Source organism: Pristiophorus japonicus, chromosome 13, assembly GCF_044704955.1.
Source record: "Pristiophorus japonicus isolate sPriJap1 chromosome 13, sPriJap1.hap1, whole genome shotgun sequence".
NCBI classification, from domain to species: Eukaryota; Metazoa; Chordata; class Chondrichthyes; family Pristiophoridae; genus Pristiophorus; species Pristiophorus japonicus.
Window position 1 is genome coordinate 66980089 of NC_091989.1, and position 17963 is coordinate 66998051.

At 46.7% G+C, this 17963-nt stretch overlaps 1 protein-coding gene across 3 annotated transcripts in view; it reads right to left on the reverse strand.

The window, feature by feature from the left end:
* The window catches only part of LOC139278615 (ATP-binding cassette sub-family C member 9-like), a 250863-nt gene that overhangs the window by 62802 nt on the left and 170098 nt on the right, over positions 1-17963 (reverse strand). For all 3 annotated transcript variants that reach the window (XM_070897599.1, XM_070897597.1, XM_070897598.1), the window contains 5 exons: positions 17092-17229; positions 14655-14780; positions 13167-13266; positions 10643-10875; positions 4943-5100 (listed from right to left, as the gene is read on the reverse strand). In XM_070897599.1, coding sequence (XP_070753700.1) covers positions 4943-5100; positions 10643-10875; positions 13167-13266; positions 14655-14780; positions 17092-17229 — 755 coding nt within the window. The remainder of the gene's footprint in view (positions 1-4942; positions 5101-10642; positions 10876-13166; positions 13267-14654; positions 14781-17091; positions 17230-17963) is intronic.

Below are 17963 nucleotides of genomic sequence, written 5' to 3' on the forward strand. Positions count from 1 at the left end.
CACCAGCCACCACATGGGCTTGACGGAGCTAGGTCTTGGTTCAGTGGCAAGAATTACCCAAGACGACTGGAGACCGGCTCTGCTGCATGGACTGAGCATGCAAATATCGCAGTCTGCCCCTGTGACTGAAAGACTGCATTAGAGGGAACAGAGTGCGGCGGACCAGCGCTGCCCGGAAATCGGCACGGTCCCGGCCTGCAAGACCATCAGCAGGCCGGGGCCATCAGAGGGAGCAGCGTGCGGTGGCATACCACTGCAGGAGGGCGACGGCTGCGAAGTCAGGTCGCTGACTGCAGTGCGGGCAGGCACAGCAGGAGGGGCGAAGGAGCGACAAGAGTTTCTAGAAGGAAGCAACCGGGGCTCAGGAGAGGCGTGAGTCTGGGGCCGAGAAGAGGCGAGGGCCCAGGGGAAGTGAATAGTTACAGTGTTGTGACTTCTGGATTTCATCCTGTCCCTTGTAGGGGGTTGTAAGAATGCGATCCATCTTCCCCGAGTTCCCTCTCTCCCCTGCAACTCCCCCCATCCCCACCCGTGTCTCTCCCCACCTGCTCTCCCCCCCCCAGTCTCTCTCTCCCCCCAGTCTCTCCCCTTCCCCCCAAGCTTTCCCTCCCCTCAAGCCCTCTCTCTCTTTCACCTCTCCCCCAGTCTCTCTCTCCCCCCCGTCTCTCTCTGACCCCCAGTCTCTCTCCTCCCCAGTCACTCTCTTTCCCCCCCTTCAGTCTCTCTCTCTTATCCCCCCAGTCTCTCTCTTCCCCCCCCAGTCTCTCTCCCCCTCTACCCCCCGAGTTGCTCTCCCCCTCTCCCCTCGAGTCTCCCTCCCCCTCTCCCCCCGAGTCTCTCTCTCCCCTCCAGTCTCTCTTCCTCCTCCCCCCAGTCTCTCTCTTCCCCCTCCCAAGCTCTCTCTCTCTCACCCCCCCAGTTTCTCTCTCCCCCCCACCCCCCATCTCTCTTCCCCCTCCCCAGTCCCTTTCTCTCTCTTTCCACCCCCAGACTCTCTCTCTCTCTCTTTCCGCGCCCCCCCCAGTCTCTCTCTCTCTTTCCGCCCCCCCAGTCTCTCTCTCTCTCCCCCCTCCCCCCAGCTCGCGTCTCTCTCTCTCTCTCCCCTCCTCCAGTCTCTCCACCCCCTCGTCACTCTCTCCCCTCCCCAGTGTCTCTCTCTCTCTCTCTCCCCCCGCCAGGCTCTCTCTCTCTCTCCCCCCCGCCAGGCTCTCTCTCTTCCCCCCGCCAGGCTCTCTCTCTCCCCCCCGCCAGGCTCTCTCTCTCCCCCCACCCCCACAGTCTCTCTCTCCCCCCACCCCCGCAGTCTCTCTCCCCCAGTCTCTCTCTACTCCCCCGTCTCTCTCCTCCCCCCCCGCCAGTCTCTTTCCCTCCCTCCCCCAAGTCTCTCTCCCCCTCTCCCCCAAGTCCCTCTCCCCCCTCACCCCAGTCTCTCTCTCTCCCTGCCCCTACCCCATCTCCCCCTCCCCCCCGCAGTCTCTCTCTCCCCCCAGTCTCTCTCCTCTTTCCCCCCAGTCTCTCTCTCCCCCCCCCCAGTCTCCCTCCTCCCTCCTCCCTGCAGTCTCTCTCTCCCCCGCCCCCAAGTCAGTCTCCCTCCTCCCCCCATTCTATCTCCCTCCTTCCCCCAGTCTCTCCCCTGCCCCCCACCCCCATCTGTCTCCCCCCTCTTCCCCAGTCTCTCTCTCTCCCCCTCCCCAGTCTCTCCAGATGTGGGATGTCAGCAGGATACTGCAGGAGGAGTAGAATATTAGGAGCCATGCACTGAAGAATGTTATTGACTTGGATGTTCAGCAGTAGATTAGTGAAAAAGATCCTGCTTCACCAAGCAGATAGTTATCTCTGTAACCTCCTCCAGCCCGACAACACTCCAAGATCTCTGCATTCCTCCAAATCTTCCAAAGGGTGGCAGAAGGTGGGTAGTAGTGTTCCACAAGGATCAGTGCTGGGACCACTGTTGTTCACAATTTATATTAACGATTTAGACTTTGGAATCAAAAATGCAATCCTAAATTTGTGGATGACACCAAATTGGTGGCGGGGGGGGACAATCAATACTGAGGAGGACTGCAAAAAATTACAAGAAGACATTAATAAACTTGCAGAATGGACATATAATTAACAAATGAAATTCAACACCAATAAATGTGACATATTACATTTTGTTAAAAAAAATAGGGAAGGCACATATTACTTGGGATCTAAATGGGGTAGAAGAGCAAAGATATCTCAGAGTACGAATATGCCAATCATTAAAAGTTGCGACACAGGTTAACCACACCATGAAAAAGCAAACCAAGTACTCGGGTTTATTTCTAGAGGGATAGAATTGAAAAGTAGAGAAGTTATACTAGACTTGTATCGAACCTTGGTTAGATCACACTTGGAGTACTGCAAACAAATGGCAGACCAATTGAACCAATACTTCGGTTCTATCTTCACAAAGGAAGATACAAATAACCTTCCGAATGTACTAGGGGACAGTGGGTCTGGTGAGAATGAGGAACTGAAAGATATCCTTATGAGACGGGAAATTGTGTTAGGGAAATTGATGGGATTAAAGGCCGATAAATCCCCAGGGCCTGATAGTCTGCATCCCAGAGTACTTAAGGAAGTGGCTCTAGAAATAGTGGATGCATTGGTGATCATTTTCCAACAATCTATCAACTCTGGATCAGTTCCTATGGACTGGAGGGTAGCTAATGTAACGCCACTTTTTAAAAAAGAAGGGAGAGAAAGCAGGTAATTATAGACCGGTTAGCCTGACATCAGTAGTGGGGAAAATGTTGGAATCAATCATTAAGGATGAAATAGCAGTCCATTTGGAAAGCAGTGACAGGATTGGACCGAGTCAGCATGGATTTATGAAAGGGAAATCATGCTTGACGAATCTTCTGGAATTTTTTGAGGATGTAACTAGTAGAGTGGACAAGGGAGAACCAGTGGATGTGGTGTATTTGGACTTTCAAAAGTCTTTTGACAAGGTCCCGAACAAGAGATTGGTGTGCAAAATCAAAGCGCATGGTATTGGGGGTAATGTACTGACATGGATAGAGAACTGGTTGGCAGACAGGAAGCAGAGAGTCGGGATAAATGGGTCCTTTTCAGAATGGCAGGCAGTTACTAGTGGGGTGCCGCAGGGCTCAGTGCTGGGACCCCAGCTCTTTACAATATACATTAACGATTTGGATGACGGAATAGAGTGTAAATCTCCAAGTTTGCGGATGACACCAAACTGGGTGGTGGTGTGAGCTGTGAGGAGGATGTAAGAGGCTGCAGGGTGATAGATTAGGTGAGTGGGCAAATGCATGGCAGATGAAGTATAATGTGGATAAATGTGAGGTTATCCATTTTGGGGGCAAAAACACGAAGGCAGAATATTATCTGAATGGCGGCAGACTAGAAAAAGGCGAGGTGCAACGAGACCTGGGTGTCATGATTCATCAGTCACTGAAAGTGGGCACACAGGTACAGCAGACGGTAAAGAAGGCAAATGGTATGTTGGCCTTCTTAGCTAGGGGATTTGAATATAGGAGCAGGGAGGTCTTACTGCAGTTGTACAGGGCCTTAGTGAGGCCTCACCTGGAATATTGTGTTCAGTTTTGGTCTCCTAGTCTGAGGAAGGACTTTCTTGCTATTGAGGGAGTGCAGCAAAGGTTCACCTGACTGATTCCAGGGATGGCTGGACTAACATATGAGGAGAGACTTGCTCAACTGGGCCCTTATTCACTGGCATTTAGAAGGATGAGAGGGGATCTCATAGAAACATATAAGATTCTGATGGGACGGGACATGTTAGATGCGAGAAGAATGTTCCTGATGTTGGGGAAGTCCAGAACCAGGGGACATAGTCTTAGGATAAGGGGTAGGACATTTAGCACTGAAATGAGGAGAAACTTCTTCACTCAGAGAGTTGTTAACCTGTGGAATTCCCTGCCGCAGAGAGTTGTTGATGCCAGTTCATTGGATATATTCAAGAGGGAGTTAGATATGGCCCTTACGATTAAGGGGATCAAGTGGTATGGAGAGAAAGCAGGAAAGGGGTACTGAAGGAATGATCAGCCATGATCTTATTGAATGGCGGTGCAGGCTCAAAGGGCCGAATGGCCTACTCCTGCACCTATTTTCTATGTTTCTATGTACAGTTCTGGTCGCCATATTATAAAATCGATATAGAGGCACTGGCTGATATACCAGAAATGTGAGGTTATACCCATCTGGAAAGGATGAACAGGATGGGTATCTTTTCTCTTGAAAAGAGAAGGCTGAGGGGTGAACTAGTAGAGGTTTTTAATTTTATGAAAGGTTTTGACAGAGCAGATACAGAGAGAGTTTCCACTTGTGAGGAAGAGTAAAACTAGAGGCCATCAATATAAGATAATCACCAAGAAATCAAATAGGGAATTCAGAAGAAACTTCTTTACACAGAGAGTGGTTGAAGCGAATAGTATAGATGCATTTAACGGGAGGCTAGATAAGCATATGAGAAGGGAAAAGTGGGCTGTGCTCATAGAGTTAGATGAGAAAAGATGGGTGGAGCATAAACGTCAGCATGGACTGGTTGGGCCGAATGGCCTGTTTCTGATCTGTTTATCCGATGTAAAATTCTGGTCTCGTGAGCATCCCCGATTTCCTTCACCGCACCATTAGCGACCGTGCCTTCAACTGCCTAGGCCCTAAGCTCTGGATTTCTCTCCCTAAACCTCTCTGCCTCTCTATCCCCCTTTAAGATGCTCCTTAAAACCTACCACTTTAACCAAGCTTGTGGTCATCTGCCCTAATGTCTCCATATGTGACTCGGTGACAAATATTTCTGATAACGCCCTTCTGAAGTGCCTTGAGATATCTTGCTACATTAAAGGCGCCATATAAATGCCAGTTGTTGCTATTGTTGTAGCTCCATTAGTGAAGCTTCATAAATATAATTCAAAACTACGTTGCAGCTTACCTCACTGGTGCTAAGATGATCTTGTTTAGGAGGTTGCGGTGCAGGTTTTTGGCTGCAGTTAGGCCCATCCATTCCACAGTTAAAGATGTGATGAGGCATAACATGATCCCCACACTACACAGGATGCTGTACCACATTTTGTAGTGATGTTGTTGAATCTAAGGAGTATAGATAGAAAGGAATAGTAGATTTGCAAAGTAGTGAAAGAGAATATTAGCAGAATTATTCAAACCCTTCAGCAATATAACCTGATCAGTATGACAATTTGGTTATCCAGTGGGAGAATTAAATTCTGAAGTTTCAAATCACATCATTAAAATATAAAACCTCTAAACTATCAAACAATTTTGAAAGGGTAGGAATGACAGTCAGCAATGTTATCGTATCAAATATCTGAATGTCCTCTTTTCAAACTCCTCTCTGCACTATTCCATTGATTGTGTTAATTGCTCTGTTAACATAGAAGATACAATTTGATGTAAGTGTAGTAAATGTTAATATTGGTGACGATCTCTGCCCATGAGAGTTTAAAAGGGAATCTCTCCCCGTCACAGAATATTAACTCAATAGATCAATTTTTCTTTGTTCTTCTTTTCTCCCTAAAGATATAAGAACATAAGAATTAGGAGCAGGAGTAGGCCATACAGCCCATCGAGCCTGCTCTGCCATTCAATAAGTTAATGGCTGATCTTCGACCTCAACTCCACTTTCCCGCCCGATCCCCATATCCCTTAATTCCCCTAGAGTCCAAAAATCTATCTCTTTTCACCTTGAATATATTCAACGACTCAGTATCCACAGCCCTTTGGGGTAGAAAATTCCAAAGATTCACAACCCTCTAAGTGAAGAAATTCCTCCCCATCACTGTCTTAAATGGCCGATTCCTTAACGGAGACTGTGCCCCCTATTTCTAGACTCTCCAGCCAGGGGACACAACCTCTCAGCATCTACTCTGCCAATCCTCCTCAGAATATTAATCTTCCATTATAAAGGGAAGACATTTATATACATAGAATTACATAGAATTTACAGCACAGAAACAGGCCATTCGGTCCAACATGCCTATGCCGGTATTTACGCCCAACATGCTGGTGTTCATGTTCTGTACAAGCTACCTCCCACCCTACTTCATATAACCCTATCTGCATAGCCATCTATGTCTATCTCCCTCGTGTACTTATCCAACTTCCCCTTAAATGAATCTGTGCTATTCGCCTCAACAACTTCATGTGGTAACGAGTTCCACATTCTCACCACTCTCTGGGTAAAGAAGCATCTCCTTAATTCCCAATTGGATTTATTAGTGACTTTCTTAGATTTATGGTCCCTAGTTTTTGATTACCCTAGGAGTATACCACACGTAGCAATGCAAACACCTGAACATCTGAACACTGCCACCTTTCTGAAGTTAGAACAGAGTTTGGTACCACAAGGGATCTTCATTGTCAACAGGATAGAAAGGAACAGTCTGATTGTTACGAAGATACAATAAGGGCCTAGAAAAGCCCAGTTGGTGCATCAGCCCTGTGCATCCGGACATTGCTGCAACCTCCACACACATTACCAAGCCCCACCACTCCCACAATCCCCTGGGAGAGGCAAATAGCCAAGCAGGAAACCTTACACCAAATGAGGAAAAAAAACTCTGGGAAATTCCACTCTGATCCCAAAGGCGGGCAAGCAAGTTCCAAGAGATGGCAGCCACTGATAAACACTTGTCTCTGTTAACCCATCGACCTTCTGCATTAATGTAGGACTAATTTACGGGACCGGGTATGTGAGCAGTTGCCGCTATGGGGTGCCAGGCCCATGGGACAAGTAACGGGCGCATCGCTCGCAATTTTCCCGCCCACTCATTTTAACTATGACCGCCTATTCCCACCTCCGTAACATCGCCTGTCTCCGCCCCTGCCTCAACTCATCTGTTGCTGAAACCCTCATTCATGCCTTTGTTACCTCTAGACTTGACTATTCCAACGCACTCCTGGCTGGCCTTCCACATTCTACCCTAGGTAAACTTGAGGTGATCCAAAACTCGATTGTCCATATCCTAACTCACACCCAATCCCACTCACCCATCACCCCTGTGCTCACTGACCTACATTGGCTCCCAGTTAAGCAACGCCTTGATTTCAAAATTCTCATCCTTGTTTACAAATCCATCCATGGCTTTGCCCTTCCCTATCTCTTTAATCTCCTTCAGCCCCACAACCTCCCGAGGTTCTCGTATTGGACTGTTCAGCCACCTAAGGACTCATTTTTAGAGTGGAAGCAAGTCTTCCTCGATTCCGAGGGACTGCCTATGTGAATCTCCTTGAGCCCCACTACCACTCGAGATGACTGTACTCCTCAAATCCTGCCCTCTTGAGCATCCTTGATTAAAACTGCTCAACCATTGGTGGCCGTGCCTTCAGATGCCAAGGGTCCTAAGCTCTGGAACTTCCTCCCTAAATCTCGCCACCTCTCTACCTCTCTTTCCCCCTTTAAGACGCTCCTTAAAACCTACCTCTCATCTGCTAGACTTTCTTCTTATGTGGTTCGGTGTCAAATTTATTTGTTTTGTCTTATAACACTCCTGTGAAGTGCCTTGTGATGTTTTCAAGTTGTTGTTGTTGTTGTAAATTTTCTGAAGCAGGTGTTGCTTAGCCTTGAAGGGTTAGAAAGCTCACGCAAAGTGACCTGCGCTGTTTGCACCCAATTTGCCGAGGCCAACTCACGGGGTAAAAATTCACTTTGGGGAGACAGCACACCACGGGCGGGATCGCATTGGCCGCCAGCTGTAACACCCGCCCAATATTCCATCCTATATGATTCCAGCCACAGTGTGCCACCTCCCCAAGACGGATTTCTACCCCATTATTTTTGTTGTGCATAGTTCCAGTTGTAGATTTGGATGTGTACAGGGAGGACACTAGTGATGGATGCACACAATTGCAGAGGTAATTGCAATTTAAAGGGTTGAGTGCAATTAAAGGCAAGTGTCAGCATACAGGGATTAAATGGTACAATTTTAAAGGGAGTTCAGGGATGAAAATCCTTCTGGACCTCATTCAGAAAAGGTTCAAAAGGAATTTCAATGCATTGGCAGCTTTTGCAGTTGACCTGTCTGTTTGCTAGAGATGGCACTGCATGAGGTGGGTGGCACTGCATGAGGTGGTTGGCACTGCATGAGGTAGGTGCAGGGCGGGTGGCACTGCATGAGGTGGGTGCAGGGCAGGTGGCACTGCATGAGGTGGGTGGCACTGCATGAGGTGGGTGCAGGGCGGGTGGCACTGCATGAGGTGGGTGGCACTGCATGAGGTGGGTGCAGGGAGGATATCACTGCATGAGGTGGGTGCAGGGCGGGTATCACTGCATGAGGTGGGTGGCACTGCATGAGGTGGGTGCAGGGCGGGTATCACTGCATGAGGTGGGTGCAGGGCAGGTGGCACTGCATGAGGTGGGTGGCACTGCATGAGGTGGGTGCAGGGCGGGTATCACTGCATGAGGTGGGTACGGGGAGGGTATCGCTGCATGAGGTGGGGGTGGGGGCGGGTGGCACTGTTTGCCAATCCAGGACACTGTCCCCACAGGCCAGCATTACAGCATGCCAGAAAAGAGGAGGGGGCAGGAAGGATAGCCAATCAGTGCAGTCGCCAACTGCGCCAGCTCTGTGCTATATTTTAGCTGCGAATGTCCTTGCTGCAAGTGGCACAAAGTCTTCCTCTGCATCCTTGCTGACCCTGGGAGGACAGTTCCCCGTGATCGTTGTGTAACTTGCATTTATACAGCACCGTTCAGGACCCCTCAGAATGCCCCAAAAAAAGCACTTTACAGCAAATGAAGTACTTTTGAAGTGTAGTCACTGTTGTAATGTAGAAGACAGCAGCCATTTTGCGCACAGCAAGCTCCCACCAAAAGCAAATGATATGAATGAGGAGGCCATGCGTTTTTTAGTGCTGTTGGCTGAGGGATAAATGTTGGCCAGGACATCGGGGAGAACTCACCCGTTCTTCTTCAAAATTCAACTCTTCATGATTTGAGCACCACAGTCAAATCTCCTCTTAACTTTCGCCGGTCTAAGGAGAACAACTCTAGCTTCTCCAATCTTGCCACGTAACTGAAGTTCTTCATCGCTGGTACCATTCTAGTACATCTCTTCTGCATCCTCTCTAGGCCCTTGACATTCTTCTTAAAGAGCAGTGCCCAGAATTGAACACAATATTCCAGCTGAGGCTGAACCAGTGATTTATAAAGGTTTAGCACAGCTTCCTTGCTTTTGTACTCGATCCCTCTATTAATAAAACCAAGGATCCAATATACTTTTTTTTAAACAGCCTTCTCAACTTGTCCTGCCCCCTTCAAAGATTTGTGTACGTACACCCCAGGTCTTTCTGTTCCTGCACTCCCTTTAAAATTGTACCATTTACTTCATATGCCTCTCCTCATTCTTCCTACCAAATAATACTTTGTTAACCTTCCCAAGATCTTACAGATTCTAAATAGTCCTGATTTCAGAGGAAAATAGGCACTATCCATGTATTAAATTAACAATAAGTCTGGAACTTCCTCCCTAAAACCCTGCATTTCACCTCCTCTCACTCCTCCTTAAAGGCACTCTCAAAGCCACCTCTTTGACCAAGCTTTAGGTCAATCCTTCCTAGTCGCTCCTTCTTCAGCTCAGTGTCCACCTTCCTTATGCCTGTGCCAAATGCCCTGGGACGTTTTTCTATGTGAAAGGCACTGGGGTAGATTTTCATATTGTCACTGAGGCGCAGTTGTACATCGCCCACCTGTTATAGAAAAGATCTGATTTTCATTCTAGGCGGTTTCTGTAACGGGCAGCCTCTCCGCAATGCCAGATTTATACCTAGACAGCAAGTTTAAGACCTACCCTAGTACACAAGAACATAAGAAATAGGAGCAGAAGTAGGCCATAGGGCCCATCAAACTTACTCCGCCATTCAATAAGATCATGGCTGAACTTTTACCTCAACTCTGCTTTTTCATCCTATCCCCATATCCCTTGATTCCCTTAGTACGACAAGTAGTAGTCATTAACATTTTCATTTAGGGTGAATGCTAATTTGGGCTCAAGGCTATTTTTGTACAGCCCACCCTCATAAAATACAGTGTCAGCTGTGGCTCAGTGGGTAGCACACTCACTTCTCAGTCAGAATGGTTGTGGGTTCAAGTCCCACTCCAAGGACTTGAGCACATAAATCTAGGCTGACATTCCAGTGCAGTGCTGAGGGAATGCTGCACTGCCGGAGGTGCCATCTTTCCAATGAGACATTAAACTGAGGCCCTGTCTACTCTCTCAAGTGGAGGTAAAAGATCCCATGGCACTATTTCAAAGAAGCGCAGGGGAGTTATCCCTGGTGTCCTGGCCAATATTTATCACTCAATCAAATTAACAAAAAAACAGATTATCTGGTCATTATCACATTGCTGATTGTGGGAGATTGGTTGCTGTGTAAAATGCTCCAATTGAGTCATTCTTACAGTACTTTATTATTAGGAGCAGGAGTCCTCGAACCTGTTCCACCTTTCAATTAGATTATGGCTGATCTGTATCTCAACCCCATTCACCCACCTTGGTTCCATTAACACCCTTACCTAACAGAAATCCATCAATCTAAGTTGAGAAATTTTCAATTGACATAGCCACAACATAGCTTTTTGGGGGCAAGAGTTCCAGAAATCCAGTCAGTTTCCTACCTTGTCAGTCACTGTGCTAACATTTTGGCTTGTGCACTGACTTGTCCACGCTGCCAGGCAATAGTCAATGGCTACCATGACAGAATGTTTTAGCAACTTGGAGATGATCAGCAAAAAGAGCAGAAAGAACCCTCCTGAGGTCAAATATCTCCAGAAAGCTCGCCAAGGCATTTTTGTCCGAAGCCTCATTACTGTTGACATGTTATCTTCTTCATCATCTTCTTCATCCTCCTCTATACTCAGGGGTATGAAAGAAAGAAAAAAAAAATTATTTTGGCTGACATTCCATCAATGACTTCACCTTGAATACAAGTGATCACTTCACACTGTACATTATTTGGAAATTATAATTATATAACACTTTTTATAAGCTGAAGATGTTAACTAATGCAAAAACACAATGAGATCATTTGATAATATTTCAATTGTAATACATTTCCTCTATCATAGTGGAGAAAGAGAAAGAGAATTTCATATAGGTTTGATCAATATTTATACAACCGTGCACAATAATCTTTTCAAACACCAATGATATTATGTGTTGTCACATCTTTTACATTGAAACATAGGAACAGGAGTAGGTCATTCAGCCACTTGAGCCTGTTCCGTCATTCAATTAGATCATGGCTGATCTGTACCTCAACTCCATTACTTACTCTCTATCCCTTGATATTCTTACCCCACAAAAATCTATCAATTTCAGTCTTGAAAAATTAAATGAACCCCCAGCATCAACAGCCTCTCTCTCGAGTTTTACTTATAGTCTGTCCCCTTCTCATTGTTTGTGTCTCTCTTTCGGCTTACAAAGCCATACAACACCATTCTCTGGTCAAGAAGAGACCAGCTGACAAGAGATGTGTCCATTTTGCTCTTGAGCCAGTCAATCCCTTTCCTCTGATTTCCCTTTTTGGATGTTTATGATAATCCGGTAGTTTCACGGTCACCATTACTGATACTAGCCTTTTACTCCAGGTTTATTTACTTAATTGAATTTAAATTCCCCAGCTGCCGTGGGGGGGATTTGAATTCACGTCTCTGGATTACTAGTCCAGTGACATAGCCACTATGCTACCGTTCCCTGAAAGAAAGGAAGCTTGAATTCCAGCTAGTTGAACGATTGGCTCAGCCTTTAACCTTCATTGCTGCATCTTCTGCTGGGGAAAGCACTCAGGCACAGGGGACAAGGAACCTGGATGTAGAAGTACCTGATTGTAAAGGGACTTTGAAGCAAAGGTAATCTCTGTGCTCCCAGATCGATTTACCTTTGACTGCTAAAGGTTTGGGGCCTTTGCCAGGCCCACCGCAGAGGTTACACCAACTCTTAGCTGGTGAGAGTTCTGCTGTAGCCTTATAAGGACAAGCTGGGTGGAATTCCTCGGAAATCCCTGGAACTTCCAAAGAAACACCCCTTTGACATGGGGGCGAAGTGAAGTGGGGGGGCTGGTAGAATGGGAGATAAAGGAATCACCCTCTGCCCACCTAACTGGAAAGTGGCTGCCGGCAAGAAATGGGACAGAATTTCAGTGGAGCTGGGGAAAGAAAGAAAAGAAAGACTTGCATTTATATAGCGCCTTTCATGACCACCGGGTGTCTCAAAGCACTTTACAGCCAATGTTGTACTTTTGGAGTGTAGCCATGTTGTAACGTGGGAAATGCAGCAGCCAACTTGCACACAGCAAGCTCCCACAAACAGCAATTTGATAATGATCAGGTAATCTGTTTTTGTTATGTTGATTAAGGGATAAATAATGGCCAGAACACTGAGGATAATTCCCCTGGTCTTCTTCAAAATAGTGCCATGGGATCTTTTACGTTCATTTGAGAGAGTAGGCGGGGCCTCGCTTTAACGTCTCATCCGAAAGACGGCACCTCAGACAATGCAGCTCTCCCTTAGCACTGCACTGGAGCGTCAGCCTAGATTTATGTGCTCAAGTTCCTGGAGTGGGTCTTGAACCCACAACCTTCTGACTCGGAGGCAAGTGTGTTACCCACTGAGCCACTGCTTGAATTCCGGTCTGTGGTGGGTGATCTACCTTGGCCTGGAAAAGCGGTCCACCCAATAGGTGGGGAAGTGGGCAGGTTGGAGGATCTCCTCTGTTTGCTCCCGAGCCTGGCCAAAATTGCTATTCGTAGGTCTGGGATGCAAAGGGTCTGCAGTGGTGAGATTGGTCACTCTGACTGCTTCTATTTTGGGGCCTTGTACGTGCCTGGATGACCCCAGAGAGAGGTCACGCGGTGCCCACCGGTCTGCTCGAGACCTTCCGCGGCCGATGGCCATCGCAGGACGCAAGCTGCATCATAGATGAGGAGGACAGAATTTTTTATTCAGTTCTAAGCTTCTCTTCGTGGGATTGGAGCTTTGGTGAAAATGTTTTATTAATGGTGCCCTCTTCTTGAGGTGGGGCCAGGGGCACGCGGTGATGTTGTTGGTTAAATGGCACTGGCTCTATTTCAAATAGTCCTGGACCAGAAGAGAGTGGCTCTATGCAGTAGTGAGCAACCAAATAAGGACAGAAACTCCAACCTTCATCCTCATCATCCATTTGGGCTTTGGCTTCTCGAGAATACATTGCTCGCCGCAAAGTTTTTCTTTCCAGAATTGTCTGGCTTTCACCTTCAGTCTCCTAGAAAAGCACACACAAATGTTTTCATTGAGTTTAACTGAATTAATTAACATTAAGTATTTTAAAACGGCAGGTTTCACACAAAATCGATGACACTGCCTGAACTTAATGACGACTGGCGGTTTATGACTGTCTTTTTTTTGATGCCACGCTTTAATTCTTCCATGACATTTTTCCAGCTCCTGTCTGGTCTGCTCTGGTGTGTGGTGGCGATCATGTGAAAAGGGTGATATCGGATTGGGCGGCTGTTGTACACCTTTCGCTTCCATGGAAACCAAAGTTGGGAGAGGTGTATAACAGGCTGCTGTTCTGATAGCGCCCTTTTAACACTATCGCCCAAAGTTAACATGACACCCATTGGATGGAATTTTATACTTCAGCAGGGACATAAAATGCTCAATATACACCTCGCCCAATTTTTCTTTTCATTGATATTAATGTAAAGGAAAATCGGGCTGGGTGTGTAATGGGTGCCATATCACTAACTGCGTGTTATGCTCCTGTGCCAAAGTTGAATTTCACCCCATTGTTTTGGAGAGAAGTTACACCAATTCTTCGAATTAGGAACAAGGGGACAAAGCCCGTAAAAGTTCCAACATACACCTTTCCAGGTGAACAGTAGAACCATCACAGCCAATAGAAAATAAACAGCAACCACACTTCATCATACAAAGTTTGCACAATTTGATATCTTTCTGCATGCATCAGAATCTCATTATTTGGCAAATGTCATTCTCCCTCAACACTGACCAGAGGATGCCCAGTCATTGGATGCCTCGATCCAGAACATAACGTTCCAAGCAGCAATAAATGGGCTAAAGCCTGGGAAAGCACTGCGGCCCTAGAAGTTCTATAAAGTTCTGCTTCCTGAACCAATACCAAAGTTGCAGACACTATTCCACCACATACGGGACTGAAATGTACTTTCAGATGCACGCAGAGAAGTGATAGATAATCACATTGATACACAATAACGGCAAAGATCCCATTGTATGAGCATCCTATAGGGTCAGTAATGATGATAAAATAATAACCAATATCTTGGCCTCTCTACTGGCAATGATTGTTCCGAAACTATTCCACACAGATCACAGAGGCTCAGTGCAAGAGGGTCAATTAGGGGCAGCACTAAGTGGATGTTTAGCATGGTCCATCACTGCAACAGCACCAGGAGCCTGGTGTATATTCGCCAAGCCCTAGTGTTCTCTTTGGATGAATGGAAGGCAATCGTTCGAGGGGTAAAGGAGCACATACCAGGAAACCGTAGGCTCACGGCCCTGTATTTTTCTCTCCATTAAAATTAAAAGAGCGAAAACCTTGGTCAGTTGCCCGATAGGCTGGCGGGCAGTGTGCTTTCATAAAGGGGTCCCTATAGGTTCACACGTTACTTTTTCGAATTCCTGATCCTGTCGGTTCATGAGGGTCTTCCAGTGCTCGTACAATTCCACATCGTGGTTCTGAAAATCCTTCAGGGTGCCTTCCCTGATGATGGTGCCATCTTTCATAGCAATTATCTGAAAGATAAAAGAATAGCCAGCTTCTTAGCCAAGCTGAGTCTCAAAAATTCTTTATTTGTTCTTTAACAGGCACAGGCACGATGGGCCGAATAGCCTCCCTCTGTGCTGTATCATTCTATGGGGACGATTTTGATCAAGGCCTCTGCCCGCCCAACATAAAAACATAAGAAATAGGAACAGGAGTAGACCATACCATCGTTCGAGCCTGCTCCACCATTCAATAAGATCATGGCTGATCTGATCATGGACTCACCTCCACTTCCCCACACGGTCCCCATAATCCCTTATCCCCTTATCGTTTAAGAAACTATCTATTTCTGTCTTAAATTTATTCAATGTCCCAGCTTCCACAGCTCTCTGAGTTAGCGAATTCCACAGATTTACAACCCTCTGAGAGAAGACATTTTTCCTCATCTCCGTTTTAAATGGGCGGCTCCTTATCCTCAGATCATGCCCTGTAGTTCTAGTCTCCCCCATCAGTGGAAACATCCTCTCTGCATCCACCTTGTCAAGCCCCCTCATAATCTTATACGCTTCGACATGATCACCTCTTATTCTTCTGAATTCCAATGAGTAGTGGCCCAACCTACTCAACCTTTCCTCATAAGTCAACCCCCTCATCCCCGGAATCAACCTAGTGAACCTTCTCTGAACTGCCTCCAAAGCAAGTATATTCTTTCGAAAATATGGAAACCAAAACTGCCCGCAGTATTCCAGGTGTGGCCTCACCAGTACCCTGTATAACTGTAGCAAGACTTCCCTGTTTTTATACTCCATTCCCTTTGCAATAAAGGCCAAGTGCCACCCAAAGTGCCGCCGATGGCTGCCAAGGTACCGGACAGTACTTTGAGCGGGATATTCATCGCCGAGGTCCCTCGAAGGTCGGCGGGCGGCAAATGGACAACATATGCCGCCAATCTGGGTGGCAGTGGGAGGGAAGTCTCATTCTCGGCGGCAGAGGCGCTTGCCGCCCAAGTGCTGCCGAGGATGGAGTCGGGCCCAAGGAGGGTCGAAGACCTGAAAAAAAAAAATTAGTAAAAAATTACAAAAATTTCGGAAGACCTTCAGGGGACCCCATCCAGGTAAGTCTCTGTGGAAATTTAAATCAAATGTTCACTAACCTTTTTTTCAGGTTCTTCATACTTACCGTCAGGGACAGACCAGCCTCCTCACAGCAGTCCACCCTCGTTCTGCCGCTGAGTCCCGCCAACTCCCGCCCGCATCAATATGGGAGCTCGGCGGGCGGGAAGTCACTGCGCTACTCGGCCGTCCGCTGACATCAGCGGGCGGTTCCCAGTGGCTCTCCCCTCCTGCCTGCTCCAGACCACCTCGAAAATGGCACTGGGTGGATCTGCAAGAGCTGTGTCGGCGACAGTGGGCGGCAGTCGGCAGCAGCAGGCGGTGAGTTGATGAATTTCGGCCCCGAATTCTAACAAGAGATATTTGTGTTCTGTACCATAAGCATATGCCATGAGTGGGGTAGCATACAATGGGACAATCAATTACCCCTTCACTATGGCATATTAACCTGGAGGTCTCATGGGCTCCTACCATTCGAAAGGCAGTAAATACCATAACTGTCACGTTCAGGCTAAAACTAGTCATCAGATTTCTTAATAAGTAACATGATACATAGAAGCAAAAAGACACCAAGCAACTAGTAGTATAATACTTGACTTACACAATAAAGAAACTGTTTTGAAACAGGAAGAGTCTTTTCAATAGGTTTTGACTGAGTCTCTGATGTAATGTTACATGGGATATGATTTCTTGTGCTTTATGTAGCTGTCTTGTGAGCAAAGCACGGAACTCAATATTACAAGCCTGCTAAATAATTTAACTTGCTGTTACAACATGCTTGTTTGAAGATAACATTAATTCTACTCAATGTTAGGCAATTATGGCAGGAATTATCACTAAAACTTAAGTAGTTAAGGTATGAACAGGCATTGGCCTTCTGCTGGTCTTTTTGCTATTGACACCTGACAGCCATTCAATTCACATCTTGTCCATTTGTCACATACCTGTCAATGCTTTTAAATAATGTACAGCCTGACTCTCCTTGGAACAAAACTCTACCGCTGGTGCAGCCATTGGGGATTTTGAATTTGTGCGAGAGTGTAAATCGGGTGACATCACTCCCGATTTTTATTTGCATTGAAGTCAAATGGAAATAAAAATGGGACGAGATGTAAAACGAGCTGTCGACTCGATATCACCCATTTTAATCCATCGCACAAAGTTAGATCTACCCCGAAGTGTCAGCGGCAAGATACTCTGGCCTGAATCGCTCATTCCTCTTACTTACCCAGTCGGCGTGCGTCAGGTACTGCAGCTTGTGTGTCACCAGAGCTATGGTTCGCTTGTCTTCCCGAAGGAACTTGAGTATTCCTTCCTGCATGAGATGGTCGCTGAGGTGAATGTCCAGTGCCGAGAATGGATCATCCTGGTGGGGGGTGGGGTGGGTGGGGAAGAGGAAGAAAACAATGAAACCTTTGTGCCTTTATAGAAATGAACAAGTGCTTTAAACATGGAGTATACTTTGCTGAAGTTAGTGAAAAAGTTGGTGTGACTATAAAGTGGGAAACCATTTAAAGGATTGCATTTATAACTTGGGACGGCAATTCTGATTCGACATATTCCGGGCGGTTTCATCACATGACCACCTGCCTCTAACTGCCCAGCCCCCAAGGCCCGCCATTGGATGCCTGACATGCCCATCCTTGTGGTGCACTCCCATCCCATGCCAATTGGCAAGCAAAGAGATTCATCATAACCCGATTGGATGTTCTAGACTGTCAGTCAAACTGCCTTCTTTTCCCCCATCTCTGATTATTTTTATATGTCCCTATGATTTTTCATCCTGGGTTTCCCATAGCAGTGTCTGGGAGAGTAACCCTTAATTCCTGCAGGCTCCAGTACAATCTGGGAGGGTTGTGTTATGTATGAATAGAGAGTCTGACTGGATATTGTGAGCTCAAAGTGTGACCTTAGTCTTTTATTGCAGGTCTCCAGAATGCCTCTCCAGCCTGAGAGGCCTCCTTAAGTACCTTGGGATTCCAGGAGGTGAGCCCTCTGGTGGCTGTACAAGGTGTATACAAGGTTACACATATAACAATACTCCCCCTCAAAGTCAACAATGTAACTATTTACAAGGTGAGTCGATCTGGGGCCTTTCAT